Source organism: Neopelma chrysocephalum, unplaced genomic scaffold, assembly GCF_003984885.1.
Source record: "Neopelma chrysocephalum unplaced genomic scaffold, ASM398488v2 Primary Assembly neopelma1_74, whole genome shotgun sequence".
NCBI lineage: Eukaryota > Metazoa > Chordata > Aves > Passeriformes > Pipridae > Neopelma > Neopelma chrysocephalum.
The window spans coordinates 7,932,071-7,955,959 of record NW_020897735.1 but is presented as its reverse complement, the minus strand read 5'-3'; the positions used below and the strand labels follow the sequence as shown (position 1 = coordinate 7,955,959).

General features: G+C 45.1%; 2 protein-coding genes across 2 annotated transcripts in view; one reads left to right on the top strand and one right to left on the bottom strand.

Annotated features, from left to right (window-relative positions):
* CCDC187 (coiled-coil domain containing 187) overlaps positions 1-23,889 on the bottom strand; it is a 30,556-nt gene that overhangs the window by 104 nt on the left and 6,563 nt on the right. Inside the window, exons 5-22 of the mRNA XM_027687933.1 lie at positions 23,467-23,595; positions 22,405-23,144; positions 21,953-22,044; positions 21,188-21,864; positions 20,714-20,813; positions 15,625-15,814; positions 9,613-9,705; positions 9,210-9,320; positions 8,625-8,728; positions 7,988-8,121; positions 7,217-7,362; positions 6,920-7,107; positions 5,630-5,717; positions 4,690-4,866; positions 4,437-4,612; positions 2,176-2,351; positions 1,534-1,646; positions 769-1,017 (exon numbers count right to left, since the gene is read on the bottom strand). Of these exons, the coding sequence (XP_027543734.1) occupies positions 769-1,017; positions 1,534-1,646; positions 2,176-2,351; positions 4,437-4,612; positions 4,690-4,866; positions 5,630-5,717; positions 6,920-7,107; positions 7,217-7,362; positions 7,988-8,121; positions 8,625-8,728; positions 9,210-9,320; positions 9,613-9,705; positions 15,625-15,814; positions 20,714-20,813; positions 21,188-21,864; positions 21,953-22,044; positions 22,405-23,144; positions 23,467-23,595 (3,683 nt within the window). The remainder of the gene's footprint in view (positions 1-768; positions 1,018-1,533; positions 1,647-2,175; positions 2,352-4,436; positions 4,613-4,689; positions 4,867-5,629; positions 5,718-6,919; positions 7,108-7,216; positions 7,363-7,987; positions 8,122-8,624; positions 8,729-9,209; positions 9,321-9,612; positions 9,706-15,624; positions 15,815-20,713; positions 20,814-21,187; positions 21,865-21,952; positions 22,045-22,404; positions 23,145-23,466; positions 23,596-23,889) is intronic.
* Positions 7,324-23,889, top strand: part of GPSM1 (G protein signaling modulator 1) — a 110,116-nt gene continuing 93,550 nt past the window's right edge. The window contains exon 1 of the mRNA XM_027687392.1: positions 7,324-7,564. The gene's annotated coding sequence lies outside the window, so the exon portion shown is untranslated. The remainder of the gene's footprint in view (positions 7,565-23,889) is intronic.

The window sequence follows — 23,889 nt, the reverse complement described above, 5'->3', positions numbered from 1 at the left end:
AAAAAGAAGTTGTTTGACTTGGATGATGATTCAGTGGAAGCAAATCCTTCAGAAAACGCTTTTAAATTTAGTTCTTCATCAGAAGCTTCATGAGAAACACGGTCCAAATGCTTCAAACACTGACTGTCATCCAGCTGATGGATCTCAGAAGAAACAGGCACTTCCACTTCTTTAACTGGAACATTTAAAAGAATTTTTTTTAAATCAGCATTTCATTAAAAGGTATTTTCTAGAAGAGGTTGCTGATAGATCACTTGGGATCCACAAATCTATAGTCTCCCTCACTATGGTATCCAGGATTAAATGCAGAAAGATGGTTCATTAGAAAAATGACACAAATACAAAATAGTGCCACAATATGTAAATATTTATAATACAGAGATTATGCATACCCAGAACTATGCAAATGATATAACTGACTCATATATAAACAGACAGTTTTATTTTTTTATATGTCCTACTGAGGAGTAAGAAATATGAACTGAGGATAAAACCTGGAAACAAAAATAACTCCAGCGTGTCCTGTCAAAGTCTATCTTCAACTGATCTATGTTCTTTTAAAAAGAACACCCCTAAATTACTGAAAAAAAAGCCTCAAAAGAGGCTAAATTGTTAATGATACAATCAGAATAAGTTATAATTTTGTTCTGAGGAAGCAGTGTAATCATATCTCCTAATAAACCTTGGAGAGATCCCCCCCATCTTGCCCAGCACTGATTTATATATTGGATATAGTGAGCAAGACACTTTGGTAATAAATGAGAAGACTGTCTCTCTTTCTGTCTGGATTGAAGTTTGAGTGAAGTGGTTGAAACAGATTGGACATAATAGCATTAAATATGATTTACCTGTTTTTTCAGGAGTATTCTCTGCCTGAACCATGCACAAGTTACACCAGGTAGAAAGCATCCCCAAGCTTTTCACTGTGAACTTGCTGCCACATGGACTAATATCTTCATTGCCTTTAGGATCCACCTTTGGCTTTGAAAAAAGTGCCTTTTCCTCCAGCACAGGCTCCTAGAATGTAAATATTTAAGAGACACAGTTAATATCTTAAGGGAAATATCTTTGCTGGCAGAAAGAATAGTTGAGATCAGATTAAATTTACATGTTATCCCTAAGATATATAAGGACATAGGGACTCCTGAGCACTTATATCCATGTTGGGGCTGTATCAGTGAGGTGGGAAATAGGGAAGGGACTGGTCTCTGCAGATGCTCTGGGAAATAGTTTAGTGCTCTAGGAACAGGTTTAGTTTCCCCTGGAGCAGCACAGCACTTACCCACAGGAGATGGGTTAAACCCATTGTCACCACTTAAGAGCACAGAGAACATGGAAGGGGTGGGAAAACTGGTGAACCAGCCCAGATCAAAATTTAGTGTTTAGTTGAAGTGAATGTAACCAACACATCAGACTGATTCTTACTTAATGTCATAACTGCCAAATGAGTCTTGGGCTGGTCCTGCCATAAGGCAAATATAACCCAGGGCACCATTTCTTTAGGCATTAGTGGAATTCCAGAGGCATCCTTACCTGAAGTGGACACTTCCTGCCTTCTCTCGTGATTGGTGTAGATATGGGTTCATCCATTTTAGCTGAATTTACATGTTCCAGAGGTAATAAAACATTATCCTGAGCAATGAGTTCTGAAAGATACAACATTAAATTACCATGTTTCTGGTGCTACTTTTTCATATTAATAACTTTCCTTTGGCTTTTTGTTTAGCTCAGTCTTATTTCAAGTCATCTATAATTTGAGTAACCATTGCCCTACACATTTCTAGTCACACCATCAGCAGCTGAAAGGACCAGTGACTTTATCAATCATCACTTTAAGTATCATCCAGTTTCATGGCAGCAACTGGAAAGCCAAATTCCAGAAGTTTCTACCCTTTCTTTCTTCATCTGTGCACAGCTGCTGCCTCAACAAAGCAACTTGCACCTTTCCTACTCATTCTTGCTAAGCCCAAGCAGATCCTGGCACCAAAACTCACACTAGAGGCAACCAAGGAACATCTCAACTTCCCAAGTTCTCTCTCAGGGGCTAATTAGCTCAAAGTCCTCTTCTGAAAGATCATTTGAACTGCTCCAAAGAGCAGCTGAGACTTCAACTTTTGCCCTAAGATGAGTCAGTGGTCACAGACATGGTTTGCTGCAGAATTCTGTGCTGGGTACCTGTGTTTTTGCAGTCTTTATGGTTAAAGACTGAGCCTGTGGTTTCACCAGCAGCACCACACACTCTCCTGGCCACCATTCCAGACATTTCCACACCAAGGGACTGCTCCAAACCTGGGGACTCCTCTGCCTGCTTCTGGTGGTGTCCCAGTGTTCCCTTGTTCTCAGTAGAAAAGCTGTAAACAGTTGGACAAAGGATTAATGATTGGGAGTGGGGTTTGTGTTTCCAAGTTAGTCATGGCAAATCCATATGAAGTCAAAGGTACAAATTAAATGCTTCTGGTAGTGCTTGATAGTATCTCCAGAGTGTTTCTAAACCAGCAAATTAGTAAAGCCAGAAACACTCTGAATAGTGTATTTATTTCTCCAATCCCCTCCCTCTCACTTGATATTGTATTTTATACAGTCAGATTTCAAACCTTCATAGACAGGAACAAGAGGAGACTGAAAAAAAAAAACAACATTAGAACTCAAAAAGCAAAACCAGGGTCAAACTCTGGACCTGTCTGCCTCCTCTGTTTCCAAATAGCATATCAGATTTCAACAATTCTCATTAAATTTTCTACTTCAAACATAGCTTTATGGACATTTGGGACATCAGATACTGATTTTGATGGTGACTTTGAACTTTCTAAACAGTTTCCTTACTGCAAAAGCACAAGGCAACATGACTCACACTCACAGGCTTTTCCCTTAGTTCTATAATTAACAGCTGAGTAAGTTATTCTGTCCAGAAAAAAACAAACAAAAAAATGCATCTGGGTTTTTTTGGTTTGGTTTTGCTGGGTTTTTTGACTTGTTTTTACTTTAATACCAGTTTAAAAAAGGTAAATATGTTCTTGAAGATATTAACAAGATGAATATCCAGAAAGTAAATTCCTGTTTATTTTTTAAGGTGAAAAAGGAGGCCTATGTAGTATTCAACACCACTAATGTGTAAGGACATATATCTCTAATTCTTAGTTAAAAGTTTGTCTATTTATAAGAATTACACGTTTATCATTTGTTTCTAGTATTTAACATCCATTAGCAAAACCCCAAACCAGCAGTTTTTTCTGCATGTTGGTGATTTATTATTTCAGTTTGGTTTCAGTTTTCAAAGCATTTCCCCATCCTTTCCATCCCTTTACAGCCCTGCCTATTAACTACCTTCCTGATCAGTATAAAATATGAACATACCCATGCTGGTGGATAAATAGCAGAATTCCCACTCTGCACTCTTACACAGGACAGAGATCTGTGGACAATCAGCCTGAATTTGGGTGCATTTGAGTTCCAGCAGGCCCTGGCTGCTCTGGATTTACACCAATATTCACTGTTCTCCTATGAGCAGGCTTGTCAGTAATAAGAAGTGAAAGCACAGCCAAGAAACCTTTTAAAGATTCCTCTGACTTGTAATCAATAACACCATGAATTATAGATCAGTTCCATGCAGGGATTTATTTGAAAGCCTTTCCCTGTGGGGACTTAAGTAAATGCACAAACCTGACTCACCATTCTGCTAAAGCTCTGGGTACACTGAATGAAAAGGGGTTTTAATTCATAGAGATATGTATTTTTCTTTAACATTTTCTTCCTGAACCAAAATAGGTTTAGTTCTGAGCTGTGTGGATGCTGTTGGGTTCTCATTCCTCCATCCCAGAGGGAAGCAGACAGGGATGTTGGGGATACAACTCTTGGGAAACAGGAAGGTGGTGATTTCTCTGCCTAAACTCTGAAATTACTTCTCACTGTGAGCATTTTACATGACACCTTTATGCTTTAATTTAAGCATGAAATTTAGCCCTGGGTATTACAAAATCCTTCTGTGGTTAAATCCTCAGTGAAACACAAACCTGCTCTGAGGGGTTAAGTGATACACAGGGAGGATGACAAAGGAGAGAATTTCACCAATTAAATCAATACATTTCTACTCATTCCGTGTGGGTATTTTGAAGTCTAATTAATATACAGTTGCAAAGAGGTTTGAGTTTGCTGTTAAAAGCCATGATGAAAACGTGAACTATTATTAGTAGCTATGTGGCATCATTAAAAGTGCCCTGAGGAACTCACCATTTGGGACACTAGGTCGGTCAGAATGACAAGCAGTGATCTTTATGCATCACCTGCTTGATCATAAAGGTTTTCAAAATTATCATTATAAAAACTCCCCTCTTTGGGGTATTTGAAGCTCACACAATTATCTAGGACATAACTGTCTCAGTCTGCTCCACTGGATTGTTTCTTATCTTCAGCTATCACTGAGAAAGGGTTTTACTTACCCCTTGTGTTTCTTCTGTTTATGCTTTAGCTGGAGACAACTCTCTTTACTCCCTGACAGCTCAGGCCTTTCTGGGAGGGCTGCAGACTCTGCTGAAGAGGAGTAGGACTTTGGGCCAGAAATAAGCTTCATTTTCTTCAGCTTTATTGCTTCTTCAGTTGCTGGGTTCCTCACAACCTAAAAAGAAAAGGTAACAGAAGGTTTTACCTGTAAGATCAGCTCTGGCTTCAGCTCTGATCCACCCAAAAACCCACCGGGACATCCAGTGACTGTGACTTCACAACCTCTTGCTTCCCAGACAAACTGTGCAGCTTTTCCTGGAGTTGTGCTGTTGAATGCTGCATCATTAAGATTTCTCTTTGCTGCTTTAACAAAAGCTTTCTTTCTTGATGGGCTGCCCTGTAGATGTTTTGTAGGTGCTGGATTTCTGCCTACGCAAAGCAGAAAAGGAAAGGAGCATAAGAGCACAAGACCTACTTAAAAATACGTATAAAGTTTCTTAACATACTACTCACAAAACACCCCGAAAAATCAATATGCAGGTTTGTCTCCTTTTTTTGTAAAAAATTTTGCAGTTTTATTTTTCACTGGGGGCTTAAGGGGGGGGTTTACCTGTGAAAAGTAATGACAGATAAGGGGATATTTCAATGGGGAGTCAAGAGGTGAGACCTTTAAAAATTAATTATCTTCAGATCATTCAAAACTACAGGATGCTTGTGGTTTGCATTAGGAATCCCTTTAAGGAAAGGAACAGGCTTGTACTACATAAGGAGCAGGACACACTTTCTGACTACCAAGTGTAATTATGAACCCCGCATAGCAGAATAACTGAGACTATAAAATTAGCTGTCAGATTAAATTAATGTATTTCAACATCAGAAGCATAAATCTGCATAAATCAGTGAAAACCTATATTACATGACCTGTTTGTTATAGCATAAATAGAAAAATCCACAATAACAGCGAAGTAGCAGAAAACAAGATATAAAAAGATGTTTTCTTTTATCCAAGATTTACAGACTGCTGACTTTGGCACAAAAAACACCTCACTGAATGTAGGAAACAAGCAGAATAACACATACAAAGTGACTTTTTTTTTTTTAAAAGCAAACCCCACTTGCTCCAGCAATTCCCTGTGCTGCATCTTCCCACTAGTTATGAGATGAAGCCCAGCTCCTCTCACTGCAGCATTACCTGCTCCTGTTTCAGCTCCATGAGGATTTTACACTGCTTTGCTGCCATGGCAGAGGCTCCATGACTATCCTGCAGGTTTTCCAGAACACTGGAGATCAGAGAAAGATGAGAATCACAATCAGATAATTAAATGCCTTGAATTTACTGCCCTTCGGAAAACAATACCAGAGGTGGGAGAAGAGCTCCTCTGAAACCAGCAGTAGCTATGGAGGGCTCTGCAGAAAGTTCTTCAAGATTGAGAGGACATCTCCCAGCCTTGGGGCTGTGGTGCCTGGACCTGTCCCAAGGCAGATGGAGTCCCCTGAGTACTCAATGCACAGCACTGGTGAGGGACACGGTGGACTGGGAGTGCTCACACTGCACCCCTCATTATCCCTGAGGGTCCATCAGCTCAGTCAGCACTGAAGGAACCCCCTCATTATCCCTGAGGGTTCCTCATCCCAGTCGGCGCTGAGGGACACCCCTCAACGTCCCTGAGGGCTCCTCATCCCAGTCGGCGCTGAAGGACACCCCTCAACGTCCCTGAGGGCTCCTCATCCCAGTCGGCGCTGAGGGACACCCCTCACCGTCCCTGAGGGCTCCTCATCCCAATCAGCACTGAGAGACACCCCTCACCATCCCCAGTGGCTCCTCATCCCAGTCAGTGCTGAAGGACACCCCTCAAGTCCCTGAGGGCTCCTCATCTCAGTCAGTGTTGAGGGACAGCCCTCAACATCCCCGAGGGCTCCTCATCCCAGTTGGCACTGAGGGACACCCCTCAACGTCCCCGAGGGTTCCTCATCTCAGTCAGTGCTGAGGGACACCCCTCACCATCCCCGAGGGTTCCTCATCCCAGTCAGTGCTGAGGGACACTCCTCACCGTCTCCTGAGGGTTCCTCATCTCAGTCAGTGCTGAGGGACACCCTTCACCATCCCTGAGGGCTTCTCATCCCAATCAGCACTGAGAGACACCCCTCACCGTCCCTGAGGGTTCCTCATCTCAGTCAGCACTGAGGGCTCCCCCTCACAGTCCCTGAGGGCTCCTCAGCCCAGTTGGCGCCTCACACCACCCCAAAGGAGGCTGCAGTTGGAAGCTCAGCTCTGCTCTGGAGAGACTAAAACCACGCAGACTCCTCTCCTCTTCTCCTGTTATACCTACACTTGCTTTCTGAGAGAAGGGTTTTATATTTGTTCTCTTTCCCTAAAAGGAAGAAAAAGAAGAAGAGCAGTCCAGGCCTGGCAGGTCTGTGGCGCTGAGGGCCCTGTCCCCGCCATGGCAGGTTTGGTGTCCTGCCCATTGTGCCCCCTCACCATCTCTGGTGGCCCAACCAGGCCAGCTCGGCCCTGGCCTTCTCCCTCAGAGCCTTTTTGCGGAGCTGGAGGAGGGTGGCCTGGTGTCGAGCCCGCAGCTCCTCTCCCCTCAGGCACTGCTGCGCCAGGGCCAGGCTGAGGCGGCAGAACGTGCCGGAGCCTCCATAGAGCGGAATGGCTGCGCTGCACTGGGGACAGAGCAGAGCATCAGAGTCACTGATAGAGGGACTAAAAGCCAAAAGACACCCTGAACTCAGAGAAAAACACCTCTCAGACTGTTCCCAGAGCTGGTGATACCTGGCTGTTGCAGCTGGCCTGGTCACTGCTCTCTCCAGAGTTGTCCCCTGCACGGGTCTCCCCATGGGGCAGAGCCACCAAAGGCGACAACAGATTCGCAGTTTGATGGTTGTGTGGCGGCTCCCTGTGATCTGCTGCCAGGGATCCTAAGGAAAGGAATCAACGTCACTATGAATAAAATATCTGGAACAGAAGGAAAAAGAGAGACCGAAAAAAACAACTCCCACAGTACAAGTTGACGTCCATTCCTGAACTCAAGGCACCTTCGCAAAGAGTTGGAAGCCAGGCCCGTGCACTGCCCTCAGAGCCAGAGGAGTCACCCCATGGCTGTTCACTCACAGGAGCAAGGTATGAACTAAACTCACTTTTAAGTGCAATCACGGTAAACAGGTAAAAGGAAAAAGGGGCCCATCAATAAGGTAAATAACTCCCAGATCCCAAGAAAATTTTCCGTAGAGAGGTCCAGTGTACAAAGGGAGATCGCTATTGTTTAGATATGGGTAATGAATATAAGTATTTACATCAAAATTTTCAAAGTCAGTTACCAAATTTTGTTCCAGGACAGGCTGGATGGGGCTTTCATCAGCCTGGTCTAGGGAAAGGTGTCCCTGTCCATGGCAAGGGTTGGGATGAGATGATCTTTAAGGTCCCTTCCAACCCGAGCCATCCTGTGATTACACATCCCAGCCCCTGGATGTTTCACTGTTTCTAATGATGTGTTAAGAAGTGTTGTTTTCCCAATACCACAAAATCCTTCAACTTAGCAGTCACCTTCTTGCAGCACTGAGCAATATGAACCTCTTCCTCCCAGAGGTTTTCTCTCTCCCACTATTTTGGGATCCACTGGAGTGTGAACTCTTTCTATCTTCAATGCAGGTTGTTTCAGTGAACACATTTCTTGATTACTGAAGGTAAAAAGAATGGAAATATTTCCTTATTGCAGTCACAGATACTATTTCAATTCCTACCTTTCATAGCTAAGCCTCTGTGGAAGCTGAATCTTTTTCAAACCAGAATGCTGCTCATTTTTATGTGATGTTGAAAGTTCTAGCTGTGCAAAGGTGCCTTTCTGGTAATTGCATCCATAAGACCCTAGAAGCAATTCTCAGGTCTTTATGCCACTTTAAATGAACATAAAAATGTGCACATACAATATTCTCATTCCCACCAGGGTATATGAGGCTAATGCAAAATGAGGAAAATTATATTATCCCACAAGTTTCAAAGGGCCTTTTACCTTTTAAAAATGCAGCATCTCCCCCAAGATTGGAAGGTGTTAATATTATGGTTTGGGCATAAATCAGAGTAAAAAGACTGTATTGCAACTGCTTTAGTGCCCTGAATTGTTCATACAATCAAACCACAGGCCAAATTATCAGAGTGTCTCACTGCATCCTGCCTCCTGTACCTGCCAGCAGCGTGGTCACCTTCCAACTGGTGCCCTTTCCGTGTTTGCTCCGTGTGGTACAATCCTGGCACAGAAGGATCACTGCCTCTGGAGCTCCTGCACTCCTGCACACACAGAAATTATCCAGAGACCTCCATGATCTATTTGAAAGGCAGAACTTTTAAGCCTTCTCCCCTCATCCTCTTGGGAAAGAACCTCGTTGTAGATAATGCAAAGGATAATTCAGAGGATACTTTTTGGTCAATATTAGCAACTCACTAGTCTCTCATGCCTGAGCAAGTACCACTGTGATTATCTCCTGAGGACTCAAAACCTTCTCTTGATTTTACAAGAAAACCAGCCATAGACACTAAAAGCTGCAGCACCTCAGTGATTTGAGATCAACACGCCAAGGGACAGTCTAAGGGACTCTGTTACCTGAGAGACCTTGGCACTTCCAAAAAGTTACTCTGATCTACAGTTTGTGTGAGTTAGAACACCTCTTTTAATTAAGAGACTCTAAGTGAGAATAAAACCCAGTGGGGATTGGAGGAACATTTTGCTGAACCTAGAGGTGTTAACCCAGGATATGAAATGATAACTTACCTCAGAGCTGTGCTGCAGCAAGTCACTCAAAAACCTCTGGCTTTCCCGAAGCTCTTGCTTTGCTTTCTCCCTCAGCACCATAAGCTGCTGTTTCTGCTGGAGCTGATGGATCTGTGTTAGGAAATGACACACCATGAATCATGTTTTTAAACAGGTGACACAACACCTCAGAGCTGGGGAGCAAAGGGCAGCCAACTCCAAGAGAAAGGCAGGACAAACACTGCTTTGGTTGGAGCACAGCAACCTGTTCTTACCCACCAGAGCTACAGGAAGATCTCCAAACAGCAAATAAAGCTGTTTTTATAGCTCCCTGGGGGTTTATAAACCTGCTGCAGATCAGCTGATGCCAACTGATTATCACCTAAGCACACCCAAATCCAGGGGCAGCAGCACCTTCACTGACCTTCAGTTTGTGAGCCAGCAGCAGGGAGGTTTGCCTCAAAATGTCCAGGTGGCTCCTGTGTTTGTGTTCCAGCTCTCTGTAGCTACAGCCTCCCTCACCTGCAGAAGTTTAGAAAATAGATGGTAACAGTCACCATTTAATTAAAAGAACCTGTTCTTCATTTAATGGCTGCCAGCTGGAGAAATATCAGAGTTAACAAGAGGCAGACAGTAGAACCAGATGCCTTCAGATTCCCGTTGCTGCCCTGAAAGTTTCTACACTGTCAAAATCCTTTGGGATTTAAGCATTTATGAAGTGTTTTCCCAGCAGGGCTCACCAGTGAGGCCAGTACACCTTGGAAATAATCTGACAGTACCAAGGTATTTCCAACAGAGTTCCAGGGCATTTGTTTCTCAGCCTTCTCTGCTGCATTACCTGACTGCACTTCCCAAAAATGTCCGAGTCCTGATACATAAACAAGGGATCATCACAAGGGGAATGTGTGCATTGCTCCTACTGCATTTTCCTTCTGAATCCTCCCAGGGCCTATTTTTGGAAGCGTCCCAAATCTGACATCTGCCTTTATTCCCAAAATAACTTCTCTGCATACATTTGCTTCTTCTGCCATAACTGTAGAAGGAAAATGTCACTACCTACATCTTGTCAAACAATCTGTGAGCGTGAAGTCCTGCAAGTATTGGGAAGAGGTAAAACTTGAGGGTCTATGCCAGGAAAGAGAAGGACTGGGGAACAATTCCTGTTCTAAGCCTGAATTCCAGAGAGTGGGTTATTGTCACTCTTGGTCCCACTGCTCCTTTGCTGCACCCACAGGATCAGATCCACCAGGTACAAAAGAAAAGCTTCCCAACAGGTCATTTCTTTGGGAATTTGAGCTGCACCCCTCGCGTCCCCTCCATGTGTACTGGGGTGCAGGCTGATTCCTCTTTTGCCACAGGGGGACAAAAACCCCTGGAAAAAAGCTTTCATTTTTAAGTGGAGATGCTTTCTTCCTTGTTCCAGGGGCACCTATTTCCCTGCTCCTTCCTTATTGTAACTCCCCTGCCTGTCTTGGACACTGCAGGTGATGTAATGTTTACCAGAGAGATGTTCTTGTCTGCTTTGAGCTCCTCAGATGAATTGCTCAGCTTATGCAAACAGGTTTGGTGTTTACTCTGTGCTGTGCCACTGTCACAGCAACCAGAGTCATAAATGAATTGAAGTGGGGGTCATAAATAGAAATAGCTTTGACTTGGAAACTTGAGATAAAATCTGTGCCTCTTTGCAGATCATCTGAATCCAAATTGCCCCACGCTGCAGGATAAGCCCACAACATGCAGGGTTTGTTTTTGCTTTAAATGCTGAAGGATTTTTAACACAGGAGGAGCAGAGACGTGGCCTTGTTTGCATGCCAGGATGGGGTTTGTGTTTACGTGGGTGTGAGTGAAATAAAGTATTAAATCTTCCAGCCTGGTGCAGATTTTCTATTAGGCTGCTGCTCTGTTTTTATAAACAGCCTGACTGCACATTTCACTTACCACTTACTATGGGAGGTTTTTCTTAACCCCCTCCTTTTCAGAATCGAGGGACTGAATGAAAAATCTCATCTTTTATTTTGGAAATGGGCATTTCCTGGGCTTGGAGGGTGGTTGGAAAAGGCAAAATCACACCGAATTACCTAGAAAGCACATGCCAAAGGAAGAGTTCATCCTTTTAAAAGTATTTTTGGTTTTAGCCAATCTTTCTAGTTCTGAGGACTGATTCAGACTCTTCAATGCTGATGGTTGCTAGAGATGATTTTGTGAAATGGCATATTTAGGAAAAGTGAGTGGGTGAAAGAGCTGTTGTTTCTACAGGGAAATTTTGAAGCAATGCAATAGAATAAAAAGAAAAGTGAATAGTTCTTCAGCAGGTAAACAGACACTCACCACTTTCAAAAGCTCCTTCAATACTAACAAATAAGATCATTTTATTACAAAAAAAAATTACAAGCTAAATTTGTTGATGCTAAGTTGTCTGAGTAGCTTTTAATACTAATCTCTGGGCCACTTGGAAGTATGATCATCTATTGGGATATAGTTTAAAACCTGGCAAATATTTCTAACTTGTGCCTGAAGCTTAACAATGCTATTGTTGTTCTGCTCAAAGCCTGACCAGTGGTATTGATCTCCAAGTGATTAAAAAGTTTGATCTGTTTTCACTGCTTTTGAACATAATTTTCCTAATTGTGGCTATTTCCAGATGCATTTCTTGTGTTGCAACATCCTGCATTAAAGAAAATACCATCTGGCTAAACTTCCCATCCTTTTCTGTGATGATGAATGGCATTTTACTGCCTCCCCAGATAGCTCCAACGTGCACACACTCAGCCTTGGGAAAAAAAATGCTATTTATTAAATCACTTTCCGCTGCACCTGCAGAATCTCAGTAAAGCCCTGTAGAATCTCCCTGACATATAATTAAAAAAGCCAGGCTAAAAGTCTCATTTTTCTAATCACTTGAAGCAAGGCAGAAGCATTTTACTGCTGCTTTACTCAAGGACAGCTTTTCCTCTTTCTGCCCGTGTCAGCAATCAGACCAACCCAGCTATTACAAAAATACAGACTTGCAACTTAAGCATAAGCACAACTTTGACTGAATAATTCCCTGGATGTGTAGAAATACGGGGTGCAAAGTGCCCTGAAATGCTGCTGTGGAGCAGAGCAACAGATCCAGAAAGAATTAACCTGTTTGCCCCATTTTGGGCAATCCTTCCCCTCTCCAAAATTACTGTGTTGGCTCAATTGCTTTATTATTTCAAGGTGTTGCTCAGGTGAGGGAGGTGAGTGAAACACCACCTGGCTTTCCAGCACTCTGTTAATGTGCAGGAACAGAGCTGGAGTGATGAGAGGGAAATGGAGGTGCAGAAAAGAGGGTTGGTAACTCCTGATCACAGCTGAGATACCCAGCACAGGCTGTTTGGCCCTCCTTCAGCAGGACCTGTGAGCCAAGAGCAGCCCCTGAGCAAGAGACTCTCCACTTGAAGGCTGTGCTTGTTCACTCAGGAAAATCGATGTGCTGATCTGCACCCTGGAGCACCTGGGAAATGTGCATTTCCAGGGCTGCTGAATCAGGTTCTTCTCTCCTTCATAAATACGTCTGGTATCCCACTTGTCACTGAAGAGTAGCTGCTTACTAAACAAGGGGATTAATGTGGCCTGTGCTGCTCCTGCCCTCCACATATTCTGTGTTTGTGTCTAAATCCTCTGGTGTGGAGGGTTGGCCCGAGTTCAGCTCCCGGCCAGATGTTGCAGCACATGGCAGCACCTCACCCTGCTGCTGCCCCTCCCGCAGAGCAGCAGGGCAGCTCCTGCTGCAGGAGATCAGGAGGGAGCTGGGCCTCAACCTGGACCCAACCACCAGCCCAAATTTCCATGGAATGGTCCTTCTGTTCCTCATCAGTTATACCAAATTCCCTCAAGTCACGACCCCATCATTGCAGACACTTCAGAGGCGTTTGCAGGCTGAGGATGGAGCTCACTGAAGCTTTGGAAAATACAAAGCACAGGGTGGGCTTTGCAAGGGAACAGGAAGAGCTGCCTTAGCTCAGCGCTATCAATCAGAGCACAATTAGCTGAAACCATGCTGATACACTTCTGTGCTGATTCCACCAATTTAATCAGTTCTCCCTCTGCTAGAAGCAAGAAGGCAGCTCCCTCTAGTGATATGAGAAAATATGTCAGTCAGCAGTTTGGGGGAAAGATGTGACATTGAATATATTTTCCTTGTAATTCTGGTTAAAATTCTGCATTTTAAGAGTAATGGAAACATTCCATTTCCTTTCCTAATGCAAATTACTTTAAAGCAGTAGCCAGGCTTAAGCTTCAACATTTCGAAAATACTCTTTTAAACAGTTAATTTTGGCTTAAACTTTGTTATTTCTCCAATATTAAAAGAAAGAAAGAAAGAAAAACGTCTGGTCTGATGAAATGAGATTTCTGGCTCATTTAGTCCAGTCTGGCTCATAGGCCAATCACAAGGCTCTAGGAAGGGGCACAGGCAAAATATTGGGTTTATTTTAAATCACCTAGTTCTCTTATTTAATAGCAATATAGAAAATTGGGTACTGTGAGCTCTATTCAGGGAACGTGCTGAAGTATCAAAGTGTAGCTCATCTCCTCAGCTCCCTATGGAAGAGACCTGGTGTTCAGGCAGGAATAATGGAAAGATTTTATAGAGTGGTGTAATATGTAAACCACTTCCTTATCAGCTCACTCGGTTATACCAAGTGTTTTGCCTAAACTGATTAGAAATAAGAACTATGTGAAATATTTTCCATGTGCTTATAGGATTTGTAATTCTGAATCTTACACTGGTTGTGTTTAAAAAGAAAATTCAACAGTTCAGGACGAGTTTAGTCTTACTGCAGGTAGCAAAGAGCTACAAATGTTTTGTGAATATCTGCTTCTCATGCTCTGCTTGATGAAGTCTGAAAATGAAATTTGTAATTTTGCTGAGTATTTTTACTACAGAAAATTTGTCACGCCTTTGGCGTAGCAGGTACAGATTAGGTGATGCAAGTACCCCTTTAAAGGTAAATATGTTTGTTTGGCAGCAGTTGTACAATTACACCTCATTATGCTGCACGTGCAGGGTGACTTCTGTGCTCTGTGAAAGCCCAGAACCGACTGCTGGGGTGATGCCTCAGAGCAGACAATGCGGCCTCGGGTCTGAATGCCCCGTTCCTGCTGAGGGTGGTGAACAGCCCCACTTGTGACCCATATTTCAAAGGCACATTGTCCCCGGCGTGACAGTTCTGTGCCTCATCTGCAGCAGCGGGGCCGTGGTGGAGGTGCTGCTTTACAGCCCAGCCTTGGGCTCCTGCGCTGGCAACTCCTGCAAATGCTCGGGGAAGGTGGAGGTTTCTCCTGGCACAGACACGAGGCAGCAGTTACTATTGTTCCTGCGGTGAATGGTGGATGGCAGGATCTTTTTGCCAGATCGGGCCTTTACTTATCAATAGTAAATAAATACATTGTCTTTCGCTTATGGTAAACACTTCAGACAACAGACTTGCTGTCCAACCCGGGAGGATGCCCTCCTAGTCCCTGGGGGGTAGGGAGAAGCATAGTAAACAATGCTGGCTTCTCCACCACCTCAAAATCCAATATTACATATAAAATGTTGTGGGGAAAACAATGAAGAATCCTTAATAAGAGCAAAGGCTTTTTGTAAGTACCCTCTTTGAGGAAAGGTTATCTGATCTTGTCCTTTTGTCTCGGAAAAGCCCTTAAAACAATGCACCATCTGCTCCTGTTTGGTGGAAGCAGGCAGAGATCTCTTGGTCTGCACGCTACTGTTTGTCATTTAACCCTTTCAGCCACAAACTTTCCCTTGTTTCTATGCAAATCTTTGCTCCGGGCAGAAGCAGCGATGTCCTGCACCCCCGCCCTGGCCAGCCCTGAGCTCCCTGCAGCAGATCTCTCCACTCACCCTTTGGAACCCCTGTCCATGGCCTGTGCCTTGATGCCTCCTGCTGTACAGGCAGGACAATGTTCCACACTGCTCTGATGTGGTAATTATGAAGAATTAATTGTAAGGCTCCTGGAGACCTTTGGATAAAGGTGTGAGGTGCTGGAAATGTCTCTGAGCTCAGTGGGGTTTGTTCCATCAGGGACTGTCTGTAGCTGTCACAGTGACACTGCTGAACTCACACCTGAGAGACAGCACAGCCCTGCATGGAAAAGGCAAAGAATTCCTGTTGCATTCTATGCCATTTTAATAAAAATGTCATATTATCTGTTAAACTGTAAAATGAACGTTGAGGGGACATTTTTTCATATATTCATTCTTCACCTTCGATACGTGGAACACAAACCATCTATTTGAAATCCCCCAGCACCCCAGAAGTTTTTTCAGCCCAAGCCAGAACCATTAGCAAGAATTCTTTTGCAATGAAGGACAATAGAATATTCATTCTGTTGCAACAGCATAAGAAGCACCTTGGGAGGGCACCGAGTGACCACCGTGCTCTGACCCTCTGGGAGATGCCACCTTACCCAAGTGCTGCTCAAAGCCATCAGTCTCAGCTCCGGTGCTCAGAGCAGTGCAGGGCTGGAAGCTCAGGCTGTCTGGGATCCTCAGGCTCTCTCCAGGACACTGGTTGGGCTTTTCCTCTCGGTTCTGAACTTTCAAAAGAGTCTCACGTGGACAGTGATCCCCCTGCGCCGAGAGTCCTCTCTGTGGGCTGTGCCAAGGTAACAACAACAATTACCAAGGTTTTGAGGTCGTGCATGTGTCTAAGCAACCTTTTGAACTAAAAAAAAAATGGTTATTTCATTTAAACAAAACTACTACATTTTGTCAAATGGAAACAAAAGGCTCCCTGAAAAGTCATACCTGCCAACGTACAAAATCTTCTTTTTTGTACCTTGATGTCATCAGGAAAGCTATCAACACTCATTTTTACCTGCTCTAATCACTGCTCTGAAAGAGCTGGATATTTTCAACCTGGTGGCAAATAGAAACAACAACAACCTTGCAGTTTGGAAGCTTAATTTATGAGGGTTGCATTGTACAATCCGTGCCATTGTTGGGACCTGGTTGCACAATCTGAACCTTGGCAAAGAAATCTGTTTAGAAACACAAAGTACTGAGCTCTGTTCCAGTGTTTCTGGGACTTGTGCTGAGCGTGGCTGTGGCCCAACTAAGATCTGCTAGTGATATATATATTTTAATATTTCAAAACAATGCCAGCACCAAGTCCTGCAGATGAAGACCTCAGCTAACTGGTTTTACTTTGTTTGGTCTGTAACTATCTGAGCTTCACTAAAAAGATTAGGGAAGAAGGTGTGAAAATGGGCATTTATTGATCAAGCCTGGGCTGAAACACATGCAGGGACACCGAGACACTGAAATGGTGACAGATGTTTTCTATTTTACAGAGAAAAATGAATGTGGAATTTTTTTTTTTTCTGGGCAATCAGCTTAGGGAAATCTTATTTCATTTTTCTCGTTAATAAGCTTTTCTTTGTTTTTCATGACCCAGAAACTGCTAAAACGATTAGAACAGCTTCCACTAACGCGTCTTGGATGTATCCTCCAGAAAGTGGGAGCAAAGGTGGATGAGAGAGGAAGAGAAGAGGAAACAGGGATTTCTTAAAAAGCAGTTCTAATATTCATTGGGCAAATGCACTGAGTTTTGCCTCTGCATTTGTGTTTTGAGAGTTTTTTAGTCGTTGGGGTTTTTTTGGCTCTTGAGGAGACTGTTGCCAAGGTGTAAATCCAAGCCTGCCTCTGTCCTGGGGAGGACACCAGTGGAGGTCAATGCAGATTCTATAGAAAATATTTGCTTTACACAGGAGTGGTCAGCAACACTTGTCCTCCAGACACAACCAGCTCTGCAGTGGACACAAACCAGCCCAATTCCCAGAGGAGGCTCTTTGGGTTTGCACCAGCTAAAGAGAAAGTGTTATTTGGTCCACAGGAGGAGGCAGAGCTCTGATCCAACTGCTTCAGCCCTGAGGCTGCCCAGAGCGCTTTCAAATCTAAATTTATGGCAAAAGTGTTGTGATTTTTTTTCACTTACAGAGGGAAGTGAAACCAAGTAAGGATGGAATTGCACACATGTTTCCTGGCAGTTTGGAGAATTCCCATCAGTGAGTCATTTGCATCAGCAACAAACCTCCGTCAGCCGCCCCTGCGACTGCAGGGCAGCCGTGCATGAAATGGGAACATTTCTTATGGCAACAGGCACCTGTGGGATTTCTTCCATGGAGTTGTTGTTTTCAGAGCTATAATTACACATGTAAACAGAAAACTGTGCTGTTGAAAGTGGCTGTGGAGAAGGTCGTGTCCAAGAGCGCCGGGTTTGTGGCACTGGATGTTTTGTGTTTGTGAATGAGACCAGCAAACAGCCAGTTTTAACAGGTGGCTTTGTTTGGATGAACTCTTGGAGCCAACTGTGAATTTGTAACTTATTATCAGTGGTAAGAACAGTGGAAGTCAGAGCATACACCCAATTCCGCTGATTTTACCATCACATTTTCTAAGCCAGCTACAGCCACATTGGTGATGAGCTTTACAGACACAGCACTGTCCTCTCCTGGAGCAAAGCCCTGGAAAGTTTTCTGTGCAAGTCAAAAGACAGGCTCCCTTCACTCCCTACCCCACATGGAGTTCATGGACTCACAGTGCAAATGTTCCTGGAGCAGGAGATAGTATGACCCTGGAAAGTTCCTCAGCCACCTCCTTCAGCAACTGGGGTGACTGAGGAACTGAGGTGACTGAGGTGACTGGTGCTCCCTTACCACGTGGCTTTCTGTCTGATCTGATCTGTGTGCCCTCAGTGGGAATCAGTTAATAATGGATCAGCTTCAGGAATAACTTGATGACAGGAGCCTCACCTGTCCCTGCCATGTGCTGCCCACTGGTTTGTGCCAAAGGACTCATCCTCTTTTCCTTCCCGTGAGTGTGCAGGCTTCAGGAAAGGTGCAAAATTAGACTGTAGATAATATGGAAATAAAAGCCAAGGACAAAAGCCAGGCTTTTACTCTGAACCTTTGTATTATCCAATTTACCAGTAGCTAAGAAAGGGTTAGACATGGAGTGGTCTTGCCTTTGTATTGTCCCCTTACTGTCACTGCATCAGAGGAGCCCTCAGCCTACAAGGAGATGAGTCTGGAGTCGTTCACAATAGAGCAACACTTTCCACTTCTAATCTCTAAATACAGCAATATTTTATCTGCAAGTGGCTCTCCTCATCTTTTGGAGCAGCACTTGCAACAGGGTTGTGATTTATTGTTGGAGAGGTTTTATTGGTGGGTTGTTTTTTTTTTTTTTGCTCTGAGGACTTTCTTTGCCTCGGCTGCTCAGACACACGGGAGCTTTGCTTTCTCAGTAATTGCATTGTTCAGGAGATCAGTGCAATCTGTCTTATTTCCACTTGCTCTGATGCTTGTCCCTTACAGCTGGGGGGTTGTTCCCATTGGGGCCCAGGGGGTTCTGCCCCTACTGCCATTGCTGTGAATTAGGGTTGCAGAGAAGCACGACAAGAGTGATGGACCCCAGGACTGGTGCTCTGTGCTCCCCAAGGCACAGTGCAGGCGCAGCTCTAACTCTCTCCACTGCACACTCTGAGTGCCCAGTGCTCATGTTTTATACATTTGCCATCTCCTGTGACAGAACAGCTCCATAATCCTTGCAATGATCTCTCGGAGCAGAAATCAGCCCAACCTTTGTGAGTGTGGTAGTTGTGCACAAAGAACAGGGGTTTAACTCCCGGTAATTCCAGTAATTACAGTTCATAACTTTGGTAAGCTGAGCTGTCTGGGCTTATCTCTCCAATTTCCATTTTCCTCGTGTTTACTTTGTGCTGTAAAGCTGTAAACAATCTTCTTAAAAAGAATGCTGAGCTTAACATCCCGCCTTCACTTTAAAAAACCACAACATACTCTTTTTCCCACTAGAGCTCGCTGCAGGTAGGTGGGCACAGCCAGCCTGGTTCCAGGCTCCAGCAGAGTGCCCACGGAGCAGAGCCAGCCCATCCCTGCCTGGCAGGATCCCACAGCACCAACACCTCGTCCCTCTTCTGAACAGGACATTTGGGACGTTGTGACCAGCTTGCTGCACATATGTCCTTTCTTTGGTAATGCCTGTCCAGGTCATATGTAATCTTCAGGGCTCAGGGGATTTATTGTCTAAGGGAAGATGTTTCTGCAGGGATGTGTGGCCCCTCAAGAGTCTCTGGCTTTGTGCTTCTCCATGCCTGGTCAAGGTATGCTCTGACACCTGCAGGTGCTGCCTAAAATCAGAGAAATAATTCTCTGGACAATTTTTGAGTAGTGATTGTGTCTGAACTAACACGTCCCTTCACAGTCCCTCCTGTCACCAGACATGACCCACCTGGGGCAGTTACACAAATATGTCTTTGCCCTCTACGACACAGGCTAAATTCAGAGGGGTTTATATCGACTGCCATCTACATTAAATATTTAATTAGGGCAGGCTGAAAACAACCCGCGTTAATCTAATCCATTTTTCTAAACTTCCTACTTCCAAACCTGTTTTCCTCAATCATCCCCACTCTCTGACCCCTGTGCTGTCCAGGGAAAGGTGCCGCGAGTGAGCAGACGCTGCTCCGCACGCACACAGCCCAGAGAGCTGCAATAATCGGAATTTTTCACCCGCTTTTGGGAGCGAAGTGAGTGAAAACAATCACCCGAAACGAATTTGTCGCACGCAGGTGGTGATCGAATCCCTCGTTCATCCCCGCAGGAAGATCGGGGACCTTTCCCCAGGTGCCCGCAGGGACCCCCCGGCCCGTCCCGCGGCTGCCGGAGCCCTCCGGCGGAGGGAGGGAGGAACGGCAAGAGAGGCACCCACTGGGAACTCGGGGATACATCGGTCCAGGGGCACACACAGACCCCTGGGGATCCACCGGTCCCAGGGATCTACTGGACCCCGGAATCCACGGCTCCCAGGGGATCCCCAACCCCTGGGGAACCCACAGACCCCGGGGGAAGCATCGGTCTCGGGGCACCCACAGCCCCTGGGGAACTCACCGCCCCCAGGGGATCCATCAGTCCCAGGGGATCCACCGCCCCCGGGGCACCCACAGCTCCCGAGGGATTCACCGCCCCCGGGGCACCCACGGCCCCCGGGGTATCCCCGGCTCCCAGGGGATCTACCACTCCCAGGGGATCCACCATCACTTGGGAACCCACCGGCCCCGGGAGATCCACCTGCAACCTCCGGGGGATCCACCACCCCCGTGGCACCCACAGCTCCCGGGGATTCCCCGGCCCCGGGGCTGCCCCTGCTCCGGGGGGAAGGGGAAGGCAGCGCTCTCACGGGCAGGCGGGCAGGGCTGGGCTGCACCGAGAGACAGCTCCTCTTCTGCTCCCAGCACTCCCTCCTGGAGCACAAATCCAGCTCCATCTCTCCAAAACTCCAGCCCAATCTTCCTCATTGATCCACCAACTCCCTACAAATAGGTGGTTTCCCTCTTTTAGTTTGTGACCTACCTGGCAATTCTCTGGGTAAGCAGCACAGAGCTGTCTGCTCCGTGCTGAATTGGTGCTATTTATTTTAAGTGCGTGTGTGTGTGGCACATTCAGCAGAGAATAATATATCCAGCTTTGTTTACCTTCCAGAGAGGAATCTGTGAGCTGGAGAGGCTGGGCTGGTTATTGGCTTTTCATGCAATAGGCTCCTGTCCACCTCGGGGCCCTTACTCACAGGGAAACCTTTTAAAAAGACAAATGAAGGCATTTAATAAATATGCTCTTTGTAGAAATGAAATGGCCCAAGCTCTGGCATCTATTCACTGCCTCCTTATGTGTGAGCACTTAACTTCCATGTAGCTCTTCTTATCCACAGATTGCCAAGTACACATTAGGCTTATAATTCCTTTCTTACTTTTGGAAATTAAGAGATATAATTTCACAGGTGCAATGAGAAGATAGGAAAGTAAAGTCTAGGAGACCCAGTACTCAGGGATTTTTGAAGACACAACACTTCCAACAGCCCAGGGCAGATGAGGATTAACCACTGCTTTGAAGCTTTGAAAGACTGGGGCAATGGCACCTGAGTCTCCCTGTTGCATCACATCATGATTTACCTTGCAATGTGTTGCTCAGGTCTCCCCCAGTGCTGAGGTGCCTCTGTCCTGCTCTGTGAGTGATCCAGGGTAATTCTTCCCTCTCAGCACTCCCACCAGGCAAAAGAACGAGCATTTCCTTCTGTCTGTCCAGGGCTGTTGCTCCCTCAGTGCTACCCACAAGTCTAACCCTGTCCAGTCCATGAAATTCCCTGCTGGATGACACACGTGGCACATCGGGATCAACAGCATCCAGGAGCATTTGTACAGTCAGTGGCCTGTCTTCCTTGTTCCTAGAAGTCTCAGGTTCTGGGACAGAAGAAGACTCATTGTAAAGATCCAGAGCTGTCTGTGCCCATGCTTTGTCAGCAGAGTCTCTAACCCAGCTGCCTGCACTCAGCCTCTTGGTTGCCACGTCAGTCCTTTCTTCAAGCTCCTTGGATAGACTGTGAATGGCTTTTGCTCGATCCTGTTTGATTCTGTAAGGATAAAGTCCAGAAGTCCAGTCCTTGGAGGAAGGTTTTGCATCTTTCTGAGGAGGGGAAAAGCTCAGAGGTAATTGCAGAGCTGGGGGAGAGCAGCCCCTCAAGTCTTCACATCTCAGAGGACTGAGAAAGCAGCATTCACATTCCAGTGGTGCTGGAGGAGATAATGCCTCTCCTTTTTTAGGGGATTGAGCTCTTTCTAGAAGTTGATTCCTGTTTAAAAAAAAAAAAAAAGAGAGAAATATGTCTGCAGTGTGTTCTGAGAAAGAGGCTTTCCAGGATGCTTTTGAAATCTGAGTACCTGCCTCCATGATCTTTATGTAATAGAGGACAGGATGCTTCATCCACCCAGGCCATGGAATTCCTCTCCAGGATTCCCCCACTGGTTTGCTCCTGGAATAGAAGAGCCATCAGTGTAAGCACTGAACAGCTGGCAACAGGAGGGCAATATTTGGCTTTTGTTCTACTTAATAACTGACTCATGTAACTGGCAAACTGCTCATATCACTCAACAAACCAGTTCTTTCAGCTCAGGCAATGGAGATTTCCAGGTTTTTGGTCCTGAAAATGAGGGTTTCAGCCCTACTAATGAGCCCAGCAGTTCTTGCCATAATTACAAATTAATTGCTCCATTTTTCTAGATACAACCTTTTCTCCCTGACACTTCAAAGCATTTGAATGAAGTGTTTCATGTCCTACATGGTGCTGATCAAGATTGGAGGGGTTTCAATGTGCCACTCCTGGAGGACTTACCTGCTCAAGGTCACACTGAGGATTTCCTTTTGCAGAAGCCGTTTTCCCAATGAACTTGTGCATCTGGTCAGGACATGATTTCTTCCCAATAGCTTCTCTCTGTTTCCTGTACACCTCTTGCAATCTCTTCTTCCTCATCTCTGCAGCCTCCACCAAGGACTTTTTCTCCTCAAGGAGTTTTTTCTTTCTTTCTTCCTTTTTGCGATTCATGAATTCCCGAACAATTTCGGGGCTGTAGGGGTGAGGTTTTTTAAGGTTTACCCTCCTCTTTGAAGGGTGCTTAAGGTTTTCCTTCTCAGACCCTCTCTGTGCAGGGCTGCTCAAGCCTTTCTGTCTCTGAGGAGATGCACTTTTCCCTCTGCTGCAGCTTCCTGAGCTGGGCTTGGCTCCATCTTTCATTAATGAAGGTTTTATCCTTTCCCCACTGAAGGCAGAGGGAGTTGTGTCCCAAAGTCCAGGTGAAGGAGAATGGATCCCTAGGGATTGCTGCAGAACAATCCCTAGGGATTCCTTTCCTTTTACAGTATCTTTTGGGAGCCTGCTATGTCTGTTTTCATCATGGAACTGGCTTTGGAAGTGGAGGTTCCTGAGTGTTTGGTTGGTATCCTCAGCTGGTGCATTGCTGCCCCTTTCCACAGCCTTGCAGCTTTGGAATTCAGGGCTCTTCCCAGCAGCTTCACTTCCCTTGTCTCTCCAGCTGTTTTCCATCCCTGGCATTGCCACAAATCCTCTACCAAGTCCTGTAGGAAACATTTGGAAACAACAGTGGTGTTATTACTCCAGAGGGTATCAATTCCTGTATCTATCATGTGCATCTCAAAACCTGCTCTAGGTCTGAGCACTATTTTCAGACTTGTACATCTCTTGTAAAACCTGTGACATTCAAGGGAGAAGACAAATCTGTAAAGGTGAAATTTGAAGTGGCCAATTGTTATTGCAAGAGTCATTAAAGAAAAAGGTGCTCAGAAGGGCCTGGACACCTTTTGTTTCGCTCAGGTTTGATAAACCACTTTTTTTTGTGTGTGTGCCAAAACACCCAGTGCTGGAGGGAGGCAGCTGTACCGAGGGTGTTTGCTGTGCTCTGCTCTGCAGCTCTGCTCCTCACATTTGGAAATTCAGGGGGTGGACCAAGCAACTTTCTGGCCAACTTCTGACCTTCTCTCCATGCAGAAGCTCCAGGCAGCTTCACACCTGAAATACAGCATTTGTATTGAATTATTCTATGATTATTCTATGATTAGTCCCTCAAATGTTCTCTGAAAGAGAATTGTAACTCTATTAAAAATCTTTACCGGGTACCAGCAGGTTTGAGAACTGGACAGAAGGGGAAAACAAAATTATTCTTTTCCTTGTGATTACTTCAAACTCACTAGAGCAAACTAATTCATTTTTAAAGTGGTGAGACTCAGCAGGATGTGGTGTGGAAGGATCAATGAATGACACGGGACGAGGGACAACGTATAATGCAGATTTAAACGATGCAGA